Below are 14,665 nucleotides of genomic sequence, written 5' to 3' on the forward strand. Positions count from 1 at the left end.
CTGCTGCCTCTGTGGTAACTTCCTGTTTGTCTGCCATAAAGGCCAGCTCAGCGCACTCTCTCACTGCGCAGTATTGATTTGCATTTGTGGACTTTACTGAGCGTTTTCCCTGTTTGATTTTCCTGTTTTCCTAGTCATAGTCTTAGTCAGTTTATTCCTAGTCTTAGTCTTAGTTTACCTGGTTTCATTGTTTGTTTCATTTTCACGTTTGGACTGCTCTTTGGATTTTGACCCTTTGCCTGTGTTCTATTGGATTACTCTCTGGATTATCTCTGCTGTTGTTGTTCGCTGGTGATTGACCCTGTCTGTTTTGACCTCGTCTAATAAAGCCTTGCATTTGGATCCACCTCTCGCCGACTCCTCTGTAACAGAATACTTCGCCACACCCGGATCCAGCGGCTTTATCCACCAGCAGTTCACCATGAACCCAGCCACTCAGATTATCCGTCTCCGTCAAGGTGAGCGTCCCATTGAGGAGTACATTTTGGATTTTATTACACTGGCAAATGCTACTTCAATGGATGAGGCCTGTTTAATAATATTTTTTCGTGGTGGACTTTCCGAGCCATTCGGTTCCCTGATGCCACTACACCAGCCTGGCTGGACCCTCCAGCAATACATTTGTTTAGCACTGCAGTTGTTTGGCTCTCCGTTCACTATGGGTGTTTTAGAGGAGCTACAGCACAAGATGTCTGCCAGCTTAAAGCCTCAGCACAAGATGTCTGCTAGCCCAGAGCCTCAGCACAAGATGTCTGCCAGCTTAAAGCCTCAGCACAAGATGTCTGCCAGCTTAAAGCCACAGCACAAGATGTCTGCCAGCCTAGAGCCACAGCACGAGATGTCTGCTAACCCTGAACCACAGCACAAGATGTCTGCTAACTCTGAGCCACAGCACAAGATGTCTGCTAGCGCCGAGCCTCTGCACAAGATGTCTACTAGCCCAGAACCACAGCACAAGATGTCTGCTAGCCCAGAGCCACAGCACCAGATGTCTGCCAGCCCAGAGCCCCTTCACAAGATGGCTGCCATCCCAAGACCCGTTCACAACATGGCCGCCACCCCAGAGCCCGTTCACAAGATGGCCACCCTTCCTGAGTCAGTTCACAAGATGGCTGCCCTTCCTGAGCCTGCTCACAAGATGGTTGCCGCCACTCCAGAGTCTGCTCTCAAGATGGCTACTGCCACGCCCAAGTCCTCTCGCAAGATGGCCGCCACGCCAGAGCCTGCTGCAAAGATGGCCGCCACGCCAGAGCCTGCTGCAAAGATGGTCGCCACGCCAGAGCCTGCTGCAAAGATGGTCGCCATGCCAGAGCCTGCTGCTAAGATGGCCGCCACGTCCGAGCCTGCACCCGAGATGGCCGCCACGCCCAAGCTTGCACACAAAATGGCCGCCACGCCTGAACCTGCACGCAAGATGGCCGCCATACCTGAGTCTGTCATCAATATGGTGGCTACAGCATCAGACTCTCACCCTTCCATGGCCTATCAGAGACTAATATCCAGTTTGGAGGACCCACCACTGCTGTCAGTACGAACAGTCAGTCTCTTACAGCCAGCTTCTGCTAACGCCACGTCAGCCAAGCCAGCACCTGCTAACGCCCCGTCAGCCAAGCCAGCACCTGCTAACGCCACGTCTGCCAGGCCAGCGAATGCTAATGTCACGTCTGCCAGGCCAGCGAATGCTAACGTCACGTCTGCCAAGCCAACGCTCACTAGCATCACATCAGTCCAGCCACAGTCTGTTCATGTCATGTCCGCTGTTCCTGTAAAGTCAAGTCACATCACGGCTGCTGTCTCGACAAAATCAAGTCACATCACGGCTGCTGTCTCTGCCAAGTCAAATCACATCACAGCTGCTGCCTCTGCCAAGTCAAGTCACGTCCCAGCAGCTGTTCCTTCAGAGTCATGTCAAGACACAGCTTCACTTGCTGAGTCCAGTCAAGATGCAGCCTCACTTTCTGAATCAAGTCAAGACATAATTGCACCTCCTGAATCACATCAAAACACCACTTCACATCCTGAGTCAAGCCAAGCAACCCTTTCCGAGTCAAGTGAAGTCCTAGCCTCACTCCTTGAGTCAAGTCAAGATCCAGCCGCACTCCCTGAGTCAAGCCAAAACACAGCTTTACCTTCTGAAGCAAGTCAAGATGCAACAGTACTCCCTGAGTCAAGCCAAGTTAAAGTTTCATACCCTCAGACAAGTCAAGACATCTTAACACCTCCTGTATCCAAGCAAGTAACAGCAGTACTCGCAGAGTCACATCAAGACACTACTGTACCTCCTGAATCAAGTCCAGTCAAGCCATGTCCCGTCACAGCTGCTCCACTAAAGCCAAGTCCAGCTGTTCTACTAACGCCAAGCCCAGTTACGGCTATTCTACTAAAGCCTAGTCAGGTCACAACGGTCCCAGTCACACCAAGTCAAGTCACAGCTGAGCCTTCAATGTCAAGCAAGGACTCACCCGAGCATCCAGAGCCATGTCAGGTCTCACCCAGGCCATCGGTTCCAGGCCATGCAGAACCAACGCTCCCAAGCCATGCAGAGTCAATGCTCCCAAGTCCCGCAGAGCCAACGCTCCCAAGCCTCACGCCCACTGACCCGGTGGGCATTCATCTGCCAACTGCATTACCTGTTATGGCAATCGCCATTTTGAGTGTGTGGGCTGCACACTGCGCCCCAGTGGCCTCTTCAGCCCATGAGTCTGTCCACAAGTTTGCTCTGGAGGCCTCATCTGCACGCATGTCCGCTGCGCCTATACCTCTTTCGGAGGTGGCGTGCATAGCGGAACTTCACGCTCTGCCCGCTCCGCCATGGCTCCACGCTCTGCCTGCACCGCCAAGGCTTCACGCTCTGCCCACTCCGCCAAGGCTTCACGCTCTGCCCGCTCCGCCAAGGCTTCACGCACTGCCTGCTCCGCCTAGTCTCCTTGCTCTGCCTGCGCCGCCAAGATTCCCTGCTCTGCCTGCTCCGCCTAGTCTCCTTGCTCTGCCTGCGCCGCCAAGATTCCCTGCTCTGCCTGCTCCGCCTAGACTCCTTGCTCTGCCTGTGCCGCCAAGATTCCCTGCTCTGCCCGCTCCCCCTAGATTCCCTGCTCTGCCTGTTCCACCTAGACTCCTTGCTCTGCCTGCACCGCCTAGGCTCCTTGTCGTCTCTTACACGACCACGACAGCCATTCCTGAAGTTCCTGTCTGCCCAGTCACGGCCATGGAGGCAGCGTACTCCTACGAACTCTTTACTTCTCTCCTTGCTCTGTCTGCCTCCTCTGTCTCTGCTCTCCCCAGGTCCCAGTCCATGATGCGGCCGCCTGTTCCGCCCTGGAGGGCATCTGCGCCTCCTGTTCCGCCCTGGAGGGCTCCTGCCCCTCCTGATCCGCCCTGGTGGGCTCCTGCGCCTCCTGATCCGCCCTGGAGGGCTTCTGCGCCTCCTGCTCTGCCCTGGAGGGTTCCTGCGCCTCCTGCTCCGCCCTGGAGGGTCGCTCCGCCTCCTGCTCAACCCTGGAGGGTTCCTGCGCCTCCTGCTCCGCCCCGGAGGGCCGCTCCGCCTCCTGCTCCGCCCCGGAGGGCCGCTTCGCCTCCTGCTCCACCCTGGAGGGTTCCTGCGCCTCCTGCTCTGCCCCGGAGGGCCGCTCCGCCCCCTGCTCCGCCCTGGAGGGCTCCTGGGCTTCCTGCTCCACCATGGGGGGTTCCTAAGCCTCTTGCTTCGCCCTGGAGGGCTGCTCCGCCTCCTGCTCCGCCCTGGAGGGCTCCTGAATCTCCTGCTCTGCTCTGGAGGGCCTTTGCCCAACCTGTTCTGCCTCAGTCTCCTGGCCCCCCCCACCGCTCCCCTGGACTGTTTCTTCCTGTTGTTTTTTGGAGCGTCTGGAAGCCGCTCCTTGGGGGGGGGGGGGGCTATGTCACACCAGGCCAGCAGAGGGAGCTCTTACCAACACTGACTGTTGCTGCTTCCTCTGCTGCCTCTATGGTAACTTCCTGTTTGTCTGCCATAAAGGCCAGCTCAGTGCACTCTCTCACTGCGAAGTATTGATTTGCATTTGTGGACTTTACTGAGCGTTTTCCCTGTTTGATTTTCCTGTTTTCCTAGTCATAGTCTTAGTCAGTTTATTCCTAGTCTTAGTCTTAGTTTACCTGGTTTCATTGTTTGTTTCATTTTCACGTTTGGACTGCTCTTTGGATTTTGACCCTTTGCCTGTGTTCTATTGGATTACTCTCTGGATTATCTCTGCTGTTGTTGTTCGCTGGTGATTGACCCTGTCTGTTTTGACCTCGTCTAATAAAGCCTTGCATTTGGATCCACCTCTCACCGACTCCTCTGTAACAAAAAGACTATTTGTTGAATCAACTTAAAATAATTTGTTACCTTTCTGCCTTATAATTTTAAGTTCAGTCAACGAAAAAAAAAAGTTTAGTCAACTTAAAATGTTAAGTTGGACTAAGTGACAGCTTAGATAATTGAGTTGATTCAACTCAATTTTATAGCAGCCAGGTAACTTACCCAGCTTTTAAGTTTAACAAACCAAATTTTTTGTTAAGTCAACTTAAATATCTAAGCTGTCTCTTAGTACAACTTAAAATTTCAAATTGACAACCTATTTTAGCTGACTGAACTTAAAATTTTAAGGCAGCAGGGTAACAAATAATTTTAAGTTTACTCAAAAATGTTTTTTTGTAGTTTTTTTACAGTGTACCTGCTTTTTTAATATGGTGTTTTTCGAATGAGTTAGATTACGATAAGCATCTTAAAAGTATATTTTAACCAAAATGATATTAAGATTTTACCGTTTCGCGCCGAAACGTTATTAGACTAGAAGACTTAAGTCTCCACTTGAGGGCTGCACCAACTAATTGATAAAATCTATAATAAAAGACCATGAAAATAATGGGCAATAGATGTGATGATTGATTAAGTTATAAGTCACTTTCCAGAACGAGAGGACAAAACACATTTGAAATATAGCTGAAGACACAAACTGAGAATCTTATATTTTATATTAAGCACTTAAAGGATTACTCTCTTCCAGAATAAATTTGAGGTTAAAAAGTATAAATTGTACATTTTTTTAGAAAAATAGATAAGACTCGAAAGCTAGATAAGACTCTTATTCCTCGAATGGGATTGTGTAGAGCTCTTTGAAGCTGCACTGAAACTGCATTTTTAACCTTCAATCCATTGAGCACCATTGAAGTCCACTATATGGAGAAAAGTCCTGGAATGTTTTCCTTAAAAAAACATACTTTCTTTGCGACTGAAGAAAGTAAGACTTGGACGACATGGGGGTGAGTAAATTATCAGGAAATTGATTTAGTTTGATTTAGTATCTTATTGATAGTTTTACATAAGCTAAAAGCATTTACTTGAGGTTCACATGCATTTTGAGATTTCTGTTATGCAGGGAACACCAAATGTGTGCAGAAAGAAAAGGAAATAACTGGTTGACCTGGTACAAGTGTGCAGTCATAGCTGTAGAGGTAAGAGAAACCCTCCGGTTTGTGGAGCACTGTGGTGTTACAGTTCCCAGAGATTTGCTACAACACAGGAAACACATAAATTGTCCATAAACCAATCTAAAACACCCTTTTTTCTAGACATATTAAAAGCAGAGATTCTGTGAAACATCTGCACTGAGTTACTTCATGGATTAATATGAGTTAGAAGTCGGATTAGTCATAATATATCACTATCCATAAGAGCTTTTCTCATGTTTCTTATTTTAAAAAAGCCATGCTGATGTCACTTATTGCTTTTTCACAATGCAAAGCGCAGGTTTTAAAGTGCAATAATAGATTAAAACAAAGCCTTAGCCTGAGATAAAGAGTTTGCATCCGTTAAATGGTCAATGGGAGTTTTGCATGTTAGCGTAAAATGCTCTGCTGGTTAATCCTAAACCCATGATCAATATTTGTGAATTGGAACCAGTAGGTAAACATCACTACTAGGCTGTAAAACACAGGCCACATATTCAATCAAAACTTTAAGCAGTCTGCAGATGTACAGTAGCAGCAATTTATCCAGAATCTGAAGCCTTACTGTTTCCATGAAGGGTCTTATAGCACATTTCTTCCATGATTTGGGACTGAGGACATGGCACTTGGTCTCAAGGACATCTAAATCAAGATAGTAGACCTTTCCAGCTGGACCCTACAGCAAAGAGCACCTATGAAATAAACAGGTTCTTGCAAAGAGTTATTTTGCTAATATGAGTAGATCTTAATGTGGTTGCCTTAAAAATGACAGCAGTGTTTACCAACCTGTTGCTGCGCCTGAACGTTTGTGATTCTGTTCAGGGCAAATTTGTAACCTGTTTGTCTGTCCTCGTTTATGTACGTGACGGCCAGTCGGGACAACTTCTCCACAGTCATGTCATCACAGGGAACATGAACTAAACTTGTCCCAGAGACACACAAAATGTTTGCGGTCAGAAAAATCCAAATCAGAGGCAACATCTTTCTATCTTCCGAGATAACCAGTTTTATTCCGAATGCAGTCTAGCATCCATTTATACCAGGAGATGAATGTGACTTTGGAATCAGGTTTGATAAACATTAACAAGATGATCAATGTGTGACCTCAGCATGATGTAAACAGCATGTGTGTCATAGTCTACAGGCTCCAAATCCACTCCAAACTTATTCCTTATATGAATTTAGTTTAAGTGTAAACGAAAAGAAGAATAATCCATTAATATCTAAAATGCAAATAAACACTACCTCATTCCTCCATGTGAACATCTGCAGCAGATTTTAAAGGAGAAGATCACTTGCAGAATAAAAAATTACCAATAATGTACTCACCCCCTTGTCATCCAAGATATTCATATCTTTCTTTAGTCATGAAGAAATTATGTTTTTTGAGGAAAACATTTAAAGATTTCTCTCCATATAGTGGACTTCAATGGAAGTTCAAACTTGCGGGCACCATAGAAGTCCACTATATTTAGAACATTCCTGAAATGTTTTCCTTAAAAAAACATAATTTCTTTAAATTGTAATTTTTTTATTTTTTTTAAATAACCAATCGTTTCGCTAGATAAGACCCTTCTTCCTTGGCTGGGATCATTTAAAGTCCTTTGAAGCTGCATTTAAATTGCATTTTGGAAGTTCAAACTCATGGGCACCATAGAAGTCCACTATATGAAGAGAAATCCTAAAACGTTTTCCTTCAAAAAACATAATTTCTTTAAATTGTTCGTTTGTTTGTTTTTTAAATAATCAATTGTTTCGCTAGATAAGACCCTTATTCCTCAACTGGGATCATTTAGAGCCCTTTTGAAGCTGCATTTAAACTGGATTTTGGAAGTTCAAACTCATGGGCACCATAGAAGTCCACCATATGGAGAGAAATCCTGAAATGTTTTCCTCAAAAAACACAATTTCTTTAAATTGTCTTTTTTTTTTTTTTTTTTTGTAGAAAATAACCAATCGTTTAACTAGATAAAACCATTATTTCTCAGCCATCTTCATCGTTTAGAGCCCTTTGCCCATTTTGGAAGTTCATATACATACTATAGAAGTCCACTATATGAAGAGAAATCCTGAAATCCTCAAAAAACATAAAACATTTCTTTATGACTGAAGAAAGACATGAACATCTTGGATGGCAAGGGGGTGAGTAAATTATCTGTACATTTCTGTTCTGAAAGTGAACTTCTCCTTTATTTTTTACGTAAAAAAAGACCTTGATTCATGTGTTTGTTTAGAGATAGACCTAAATTTAGAGGAAGGTCGATATTTGAGTCCTGAGAAGAGTATTTTGGCTCTGTTCTCTATCATATAGTGGTTATACTTTATTCTATCAGAAGATGGCGCTGGTATTGCAATGACCCCACAAAAACACACTGAGACTGAATCCAGGCGCTGTGGGAACAGGTTTTGCGGTCAAAGTTATATTATCTGTGGTGGTCAAAATGTCCAAAATGCCCTGGTGCTTTGATATTAAATATTATATGATTGTCATATTCATGCACTAGTGTTTCTGCATTTCTGAGAGTTATAATAATGACTCGGTAGGCTATTTACCGCTATATCATAAAGGAGAGATTAAAATAAAACAATTTGTTGTCTTTTATTAATTCTCAATTAAATTCAATTTGTCTTTTTGCTTGTAGAAAGTCTCTCCAGTTGAATTCTTCTGTTATTATAAATTTAGGAGCACAATTAAAGATCATTTCATCCTGGCATTACTTACACGTTATTTTAGTAACTTTATTAAGTCGAAATACATGGCTTGCGTTTGGCTTACGAAAAATCAGTTTGTCACTGAGTCAATGGACCATAAAGCGCCATAAACAAAGTTTCAATTAGTTTCTAGATCTAAATACAAAATGCACAGACTATGAATGAGTTGAGTTCAGATGACAGGTTTGCGTGAGAGGGAGTGTCCGAGCGCGCACACAGCATTCAACACGAGCCTGAAGCGCATCCAGAACATTCAACCGCACAACCGTCAACGAACATTTACGTGAACCCCCTCGCTGAAGATGATGCTCATGAGGAAGGTCTGCTGCTTTCTGCTTTGTTGTGTTTTCGAAGCGAGCGTGGCGCGCAGGACTGAAGAAGCGGAGACCTTGGAGAAGATTGAAAGTGCGCGCTGCGCGTCGCGCTGCCTGACGCTTCACATCACCCAGATCACAGCGTTATTCAAACACCTGCAGGTAAGAGCCAGCAAGAGTGAATGCTTCTCCCTCTAATCCTATAGTTAAGAAGGTAGATCTTTGCAGAGCTTCGTTGATTCTTATAGTATATCAACTTTCTAGTTGTTGACACTAATTTGAAGAATAGATGCTGGAAATATGTGACCATGGACCGCAAAACCAGTCTTAAGAAACATGGGTGTATTTGAGCATTGTATGGGTCAAAATTATCGATTTTTCTTTTATGCCGAAATTCATTAGGATATTAAGTAAAGATCATGTTCCATGAAGATATTTTGTAAACGTCTTACTATAAATATATCAAAACTTAATTTTTGTAATATGCAACTTTAAAGATTGTTTTGCACCCTTACAGATTTTCAAACAGTTGTATCTCGGCCAAATATTGTCCTTTCCTAACAAACCATAAATCAATGGAAAGCTTATTTATTCAATGTATAACAATTAGTTAAAAAAAAGACCCTTATGACTGGTTTTGTGGTCCAAGTTCACATATATGAAAATATATAAATACTATTAAAGGTTAAAACAATAAACCACATACACAATGCATGAAATTGCAAAAATGTAAAAGCTAACTTCAATATATCAGTTAATTGTTTTGGTCAAGAGTAAATTGCATGCCAGTGTGATTGTTTACAAATGCTATAATAGCAAATTATCATAAATTATAATTAAACAATATTGTTATAAGTAGCTTCATAGTACTCTTTTAAAAATAAAGGTGCGTCACGATGCCATAGAAGAACCTTTTTGGTCTAAGTGGTTCCATAAAGAATCTTTAACATCTGAAGAACTGAAGAAGGTTCTTCAGATTATAAAAAGGTAAAAAAGAGATGGTTCTTTAAAGAACCTTTGACTGAATGGTTCTTTTTGGAACCAAAAATGGTTCTTCTAGCCACGGCATCGCTTGAAGAACCCTTTAAAGCACCTTAATGTAAGAGTGTAATAAACAAAAAACAACAGTATGCTTATTACTGTTTGATAGAATAGCTGGAAGGCAGCTCTAAAAAGACCATAGTGTCTCTATTCAGGTAAATTCAGCAAGTGTGAATATGTCAAAGAAGCTTAGTTCAACTAAAAGTGTTTGAATTAGGTGAAAACTAGCCCCAATCCCATTACTTTCAGATGCTGAGTTGGGATCTTTTGGGAGCATATGCAGTTGGTTTAGTGGATGGGAAACACATTGCTTTTGTGTGTGTGTGTGTGTGTGAGTGAAGTGTTTAATGGCTGTTTTCACCTGTTTTCTTCATGAGTTTATCCCCTAACCGACTGGAGATCGGCTTCAGTGCAATTGCAGTTAATTGTGTGGTATTTGGAGCTTGAATCATGAAAGCATATGGTCTGACAGCCCACCATGCAGCATGACGCTCTCCTATATATCTGTCGTTCTGTTGCGTTTGCCGCGTATCTTTCGAACTGCTTTCTCAACCCAGCCATAATTAAGTCATAATTAGAGGCACATTATGAAAAACTATGCACTTTAGTAGTTCCAGACATTAAACGTTCTCTCTGATCGACTTCTAATCTAATTTTCTCCTCCAGTTCCTGTCTGTAAATCTTGACTTTTTTTTTTTTAAATTTGACTTTTAAAAAAATTGCATCTGGATACCAGAGGCCTTGCATTTGCATTTTAGCATAAAAAAATATTGCTTTTGCTTAATGTTTTATCCATATATAAGATGCAAAGTAAGTCAAAATATTTAATTAATGAGTGTAAGGGAGATGCAATGGGAGGGAGGTTTGTAGAGCATTGTGAATGACAATTTGTTTAATTCTGTGCTTTTTACAGAGTCCTGTGGGCGCAGATGCCATGTATTTCTGCTCATTGCCCATAAAAAAGCAACATGTTTCAGAATGAGACCACTGACACTCATATATGATTGAGTGTCGGATAACTGTTGCTTTTTTATTGTGGGAACTCTGGGAAGTAACACGAGGGACTGCCTTGTAAAGGACTCACTAACACATTCTTGTGCGCGCTTTAGTAAGAAGGCTTCTGAAAAGCGTATTATAACGGCCTCGTAAATTACTCCTACAATCACTGTAATTAAATAAGGATGAGATGACTCATGGCAGACTGAATTCTTCTCGGGGAGTTTCTTTATTCTAAACAGAATTCCAGCCATAATTTCTGTTTGTAAGACGGGACGTGGTGCAGGTTTCGTGTTACCGCTCAAAGCGTAGCTTGGGGGTTTTTGAAGAAGGTGTCGTCCCTTTTTTCCCCAGCCCTTAAAACGCCAAAAACCAAAGCCAGCTCGGGCGTCCTTACATGCCCCGCTTACACGAACCACTTCAAGAACGGGAATGTTTGATAAGTCATCATTTACGCCATGCACTCGCGCTCATCCTTTGTTGCAGCAGCTGCTCTGACTGCAGGTGTACGATTTACGACGTCTCCAGACAATGCTGTTTGTTGTGCTAATGGCGCGCATATCCAGTGTCAGTGCAAATGGTTATACTGCGGTAAAAAAGTTATCGCACATGACAGGTGTAGAGTGACTGACATCAAACATTTAGATAGAATTACACTTCTCCTTTGTTCTGCTGACCCTAAAGTGGTGTTCACACGGACGCTAGAGGTTTCCCAGTCCATAAGGTCAAGGTTTGACTGGTTATTATGGGCTACACCATTCTGGTGACAAAAATATTTAGGCCTACACCCTTAAAAAGTGTACAAAGTCCACAAAGACCCATTGTGTCAAAGGTTCTTTAAAGAACCATCTCTTTATAATCTGAAGGACCTTCTTTTGCCACAAAGAACCTTTTGTGAAACAGAAAGGTTCTTCAAATGTTAAAGGTTCTTTATGGAAACATTTAGAAAAAAAAAAGTTTTTTATGGCTTCATGAAGCACCTTTATTTTCAAGTGTGTAAATGTAAGATGTATGCATGGGAATTGACCATATGCACGGATTACTTCCTTGTTTTACACAAGCCAGCTCAGTCACATCCGGTGAACAGTACTTTGCTGTAATAGGAGTGTCCTTTGCTTATTTCTCTACATAATCCATTCACAATCGGAGGAAAGTTGTTTGTCTAAGAGGACCAAACGTCCATGTATACTGTTTCAAGAATGACAAACGCGAATATGTGAGTAAATCGGCTAAATATGTGCTATGAGTCATTGCTATGATTGACAGTAATAACCAAACGAAACATCTGACAATCTGATGGCAAAAAAAGAGCTGTGCATTAAATGATTCAGACTAAATTCAGAGTAACAAAACTACAGCAGTAACAAGTTTATCTTGGTTAAATATATGCTATTTAATAGCTTTTACAGTTCAAGATAAAGCTTAAAAGATGTAGTTATTAAATTATATAAAATATTTTACATTCATAATGATTCATATTGAGTGGATTATTTAATTCTTATACCATTAATATTTAACTTATGTAATTTGTAGTGAATTACATATAAGTATTTAAATAATTCACCCTTATTTATTTATTTCCTTATTCACCCATTTATTTATTTATTTATTCATTTATTTTAATGACTTTCTGCACTTGCTATACTATATACTTAAGTGCGGTAAAAGTACTACAATTAATTATATGAGTAACTTTATAATAAATCGAAAAGCTAGACGTCTTGAAAAAACTATGATTGATCCTCTGCTGCCATCTTCTGGTTATATGGGTCATTTCATCTCATTTTCATCTTAAAAAGACGACTTCCTTGAAAAGACATTTTTTCCCACGGCGTCTTAATGAATGAAAAGTGGATCTTTAAAGTGAATTTTATTGCACAGCTGTAGAGTTAAAAAAAATAATAAAGGCTTTAAAATTTTACAAGATTTTAAAAATGTGTTCATGACTATGAAGGCAAGTTACTGATTATGAAGAATACGATTAAGATGTCCTTAAAGAGAAGTATTGCTAGCCTAAACAGGTTATGATAGTGTTTGGCTGTCAGTATTTTAATGTATAACTATGCAGGTACTCTCCTGGGATTACCAGGCTCTGCATTTCAATGATATGTTGTTAAATAATATGAAACTGAATGTTCTGGCTGCTATCATTATTTACGATGTTGCAATAATTTTTTTTTTTACTCAGTTTCTGAAAAGAACGAGGCAGAAGAGGAGTCTCAAGAGTGTCCACCTATATATAGCACATATAAAATGAGCTTCAGCGGAGGTTTACCATACAGCTATCTTATCATTATGTGGAATGTTGTTGAACACAAGAGAAGATACTTTAAAGAATGTGAGTAACATAACAGTTGACGTTAGCCATTGACTTCCATAGACTTCCAAGTAGGCTCCTAAAAGCGGGAAATGCACTTGGGTGTTTATCCTTGGCTGCTGCCTTTGATGTCACAGCTCATGAGTCACAGAATAGCTTCTAGTGGAAGGCTGGAGGCTGTACATATTATTTCAGGACATTGTTTTGCTTTTTTGTAAATAAAGTTGCATGGCATGTATGGCTCGGGTGATTCCAGAACTGAGCTATATGGACAAAGTTGGCATCATGCAGGTCTCAAATTCACATTAGAAATGAATCACACTGCATGCATACTCAACTGTCTGTCTTGTGTCATGAAAGCTTGTATACAAGCGCTCATAGACCTACACTTGGGAAATTAATAGTCTAGATAATCTCAACCTCCCACAGAGAATGTATGACTCTCCTCACAAAGTATGAATCTGAACTCTTAGTCAGCGTATGAAAGTGCTTTCATTTACAGACCAACATTTGACTCTCATTTATTTGTCGGAATCTATTAATTTTATGTAAAAAAAAAAAAAACATTTCAAATTGACAATGAGTTGAATACTCCTATACAAATAACAAGTTTTAAGTTTAATAGTTTAATAATCAAAATGTATTTTAATATTTTTATAGGGCATAAATGTCAAGGTGACCACACTGAGATCTGACTAAAAGCATAAAATGATTTATTTTAATATGTAGTTTGGACTATAATTATTATTAAAGTGTTGTAAAACAAAACTTTGAGAAATAATAATGATTAAAAACATCAAAAGCGCCAAAGTGTGGTATAACCAACATGACTTAAAACTGTCAGATAATGTCACCTTTATGACAAATAAAGTTCATCAAATGGTATAACCACAATGATATTTGCGTAAAATGTTTATGCAGACTTTGTTTGAAAATTAATATGTTAATGATAATGCTCACTCATGGCTTTTAAACCTATACCTACTGTACACATCTTTCATAAAAAAAAAAACCAGATTGAAAATGCTCATTTTACTTAATTTTTTGTCTTGTTTCCAGTTAAAATATCCAAAAATTCTTAAATCAAGAAGGATTTTCTAGATGAGTAAAAATTATTGTCTTGTTTTCAGAAAAAAAAAACAAGTCAAAATTAACTGTTTTTGCTAGAAACAAGCAAAAACGCACTTAATTTTGACTTGTTTTTTTCCGAAAACAAGAAATCTTTTTTTACTTGTCTAGAAAATCCTTACTGATTTAAGAATGTTTAGATCTTTTGGCTGGAAACAAGACACAAAATCTAAGTAAGAAAGGCATTTTTTGCAGTGTTTAACATATCTCTTATTGCTGCTGTCTTTTCAGTATTAAAGAAACCAAGTCTCAACAATAGTTTTGAGAAACGTTTGGCCCATTTCAAATGCACCTTATCCAGCTAGATAAAATAAGAGTTAGTCGCTCTTGCAAAAATAAAAAAAAAACATTTTCAATAATATATAAGATAAATGATAGTAAGCAATCTTCTCCTTTCATCTGACTCCGGTGTCTTTACTCTTCTCAGACCTGAGTTCAGCCTTCTGTACTCCTCCTTTGCTAATCTTGTATTGGTTTTACTGACCATCTTTGACCAACATATCTTTGTATCAATAAACACAGCTCTCACTCAGTTGCTGCTTCACAAGGTGTACCACAGGGATCAGTTCTTGGACAGTTTGCTTTTCTAATCTATATGCTTCTGCTTGGCATGAACATTTTCATCTGTTAATGCGTCTGTTCAGACCAGCACGAACATTAGCACTCGGTCACTGTGACAGGTTTTTTACAGAGAAGT

At 40.9% G+C, this 14,665-nt stretch overlaps 1 protein-coding gene across 1 annotated transcript in view; it reads right to left on the reverse strand.

The window, feature by feature from the left end:
* LOC141339269 (fetuin-B-like) overlaps positions 1–6,519 on the reverse strand; it is a 31,195-nt gene extending 24,676 nt beyond the window's left edge. The window contains exons 1-3 of the mRNA XM_073844899.1: positions 6,247–6,519; positions 6,026–6,136; positions 5,436–5,523 (exon numbers count right to left, since the gene is read on the reverse strand). Of these exons, the coding sequence (XP_073701000.1) occupies positions 5,436–5,523; positions 6,026–6,136; positions 6,247–6,441 (394 nt within the window). The 5' untranslated portion in view covers positions 6,442–6,519. The remainder of the gene's footprint in view (positions 1–5,435; positions 5,524–6,025; positions 6,137–6,246) is intronic.
* Positions 6,520–14,665: the final 8,146 nt, after the last annotated feature.

The sequence above is a fragment of the Garra rufa genome, chromosome 1 (assembly GCF_049309525.1).
Source record: "Garra rufa chromosome 1, GarRuf1.0, whole genome shotgun sequence".
In the NCBI taxonomy this organism is placed as follows: domain Eukaryota; kingdom Metazoa; phylum Chordata; class Actinopteri; order Cypriniformes; family Cyprinidae; genus Garra; species Garra rufa.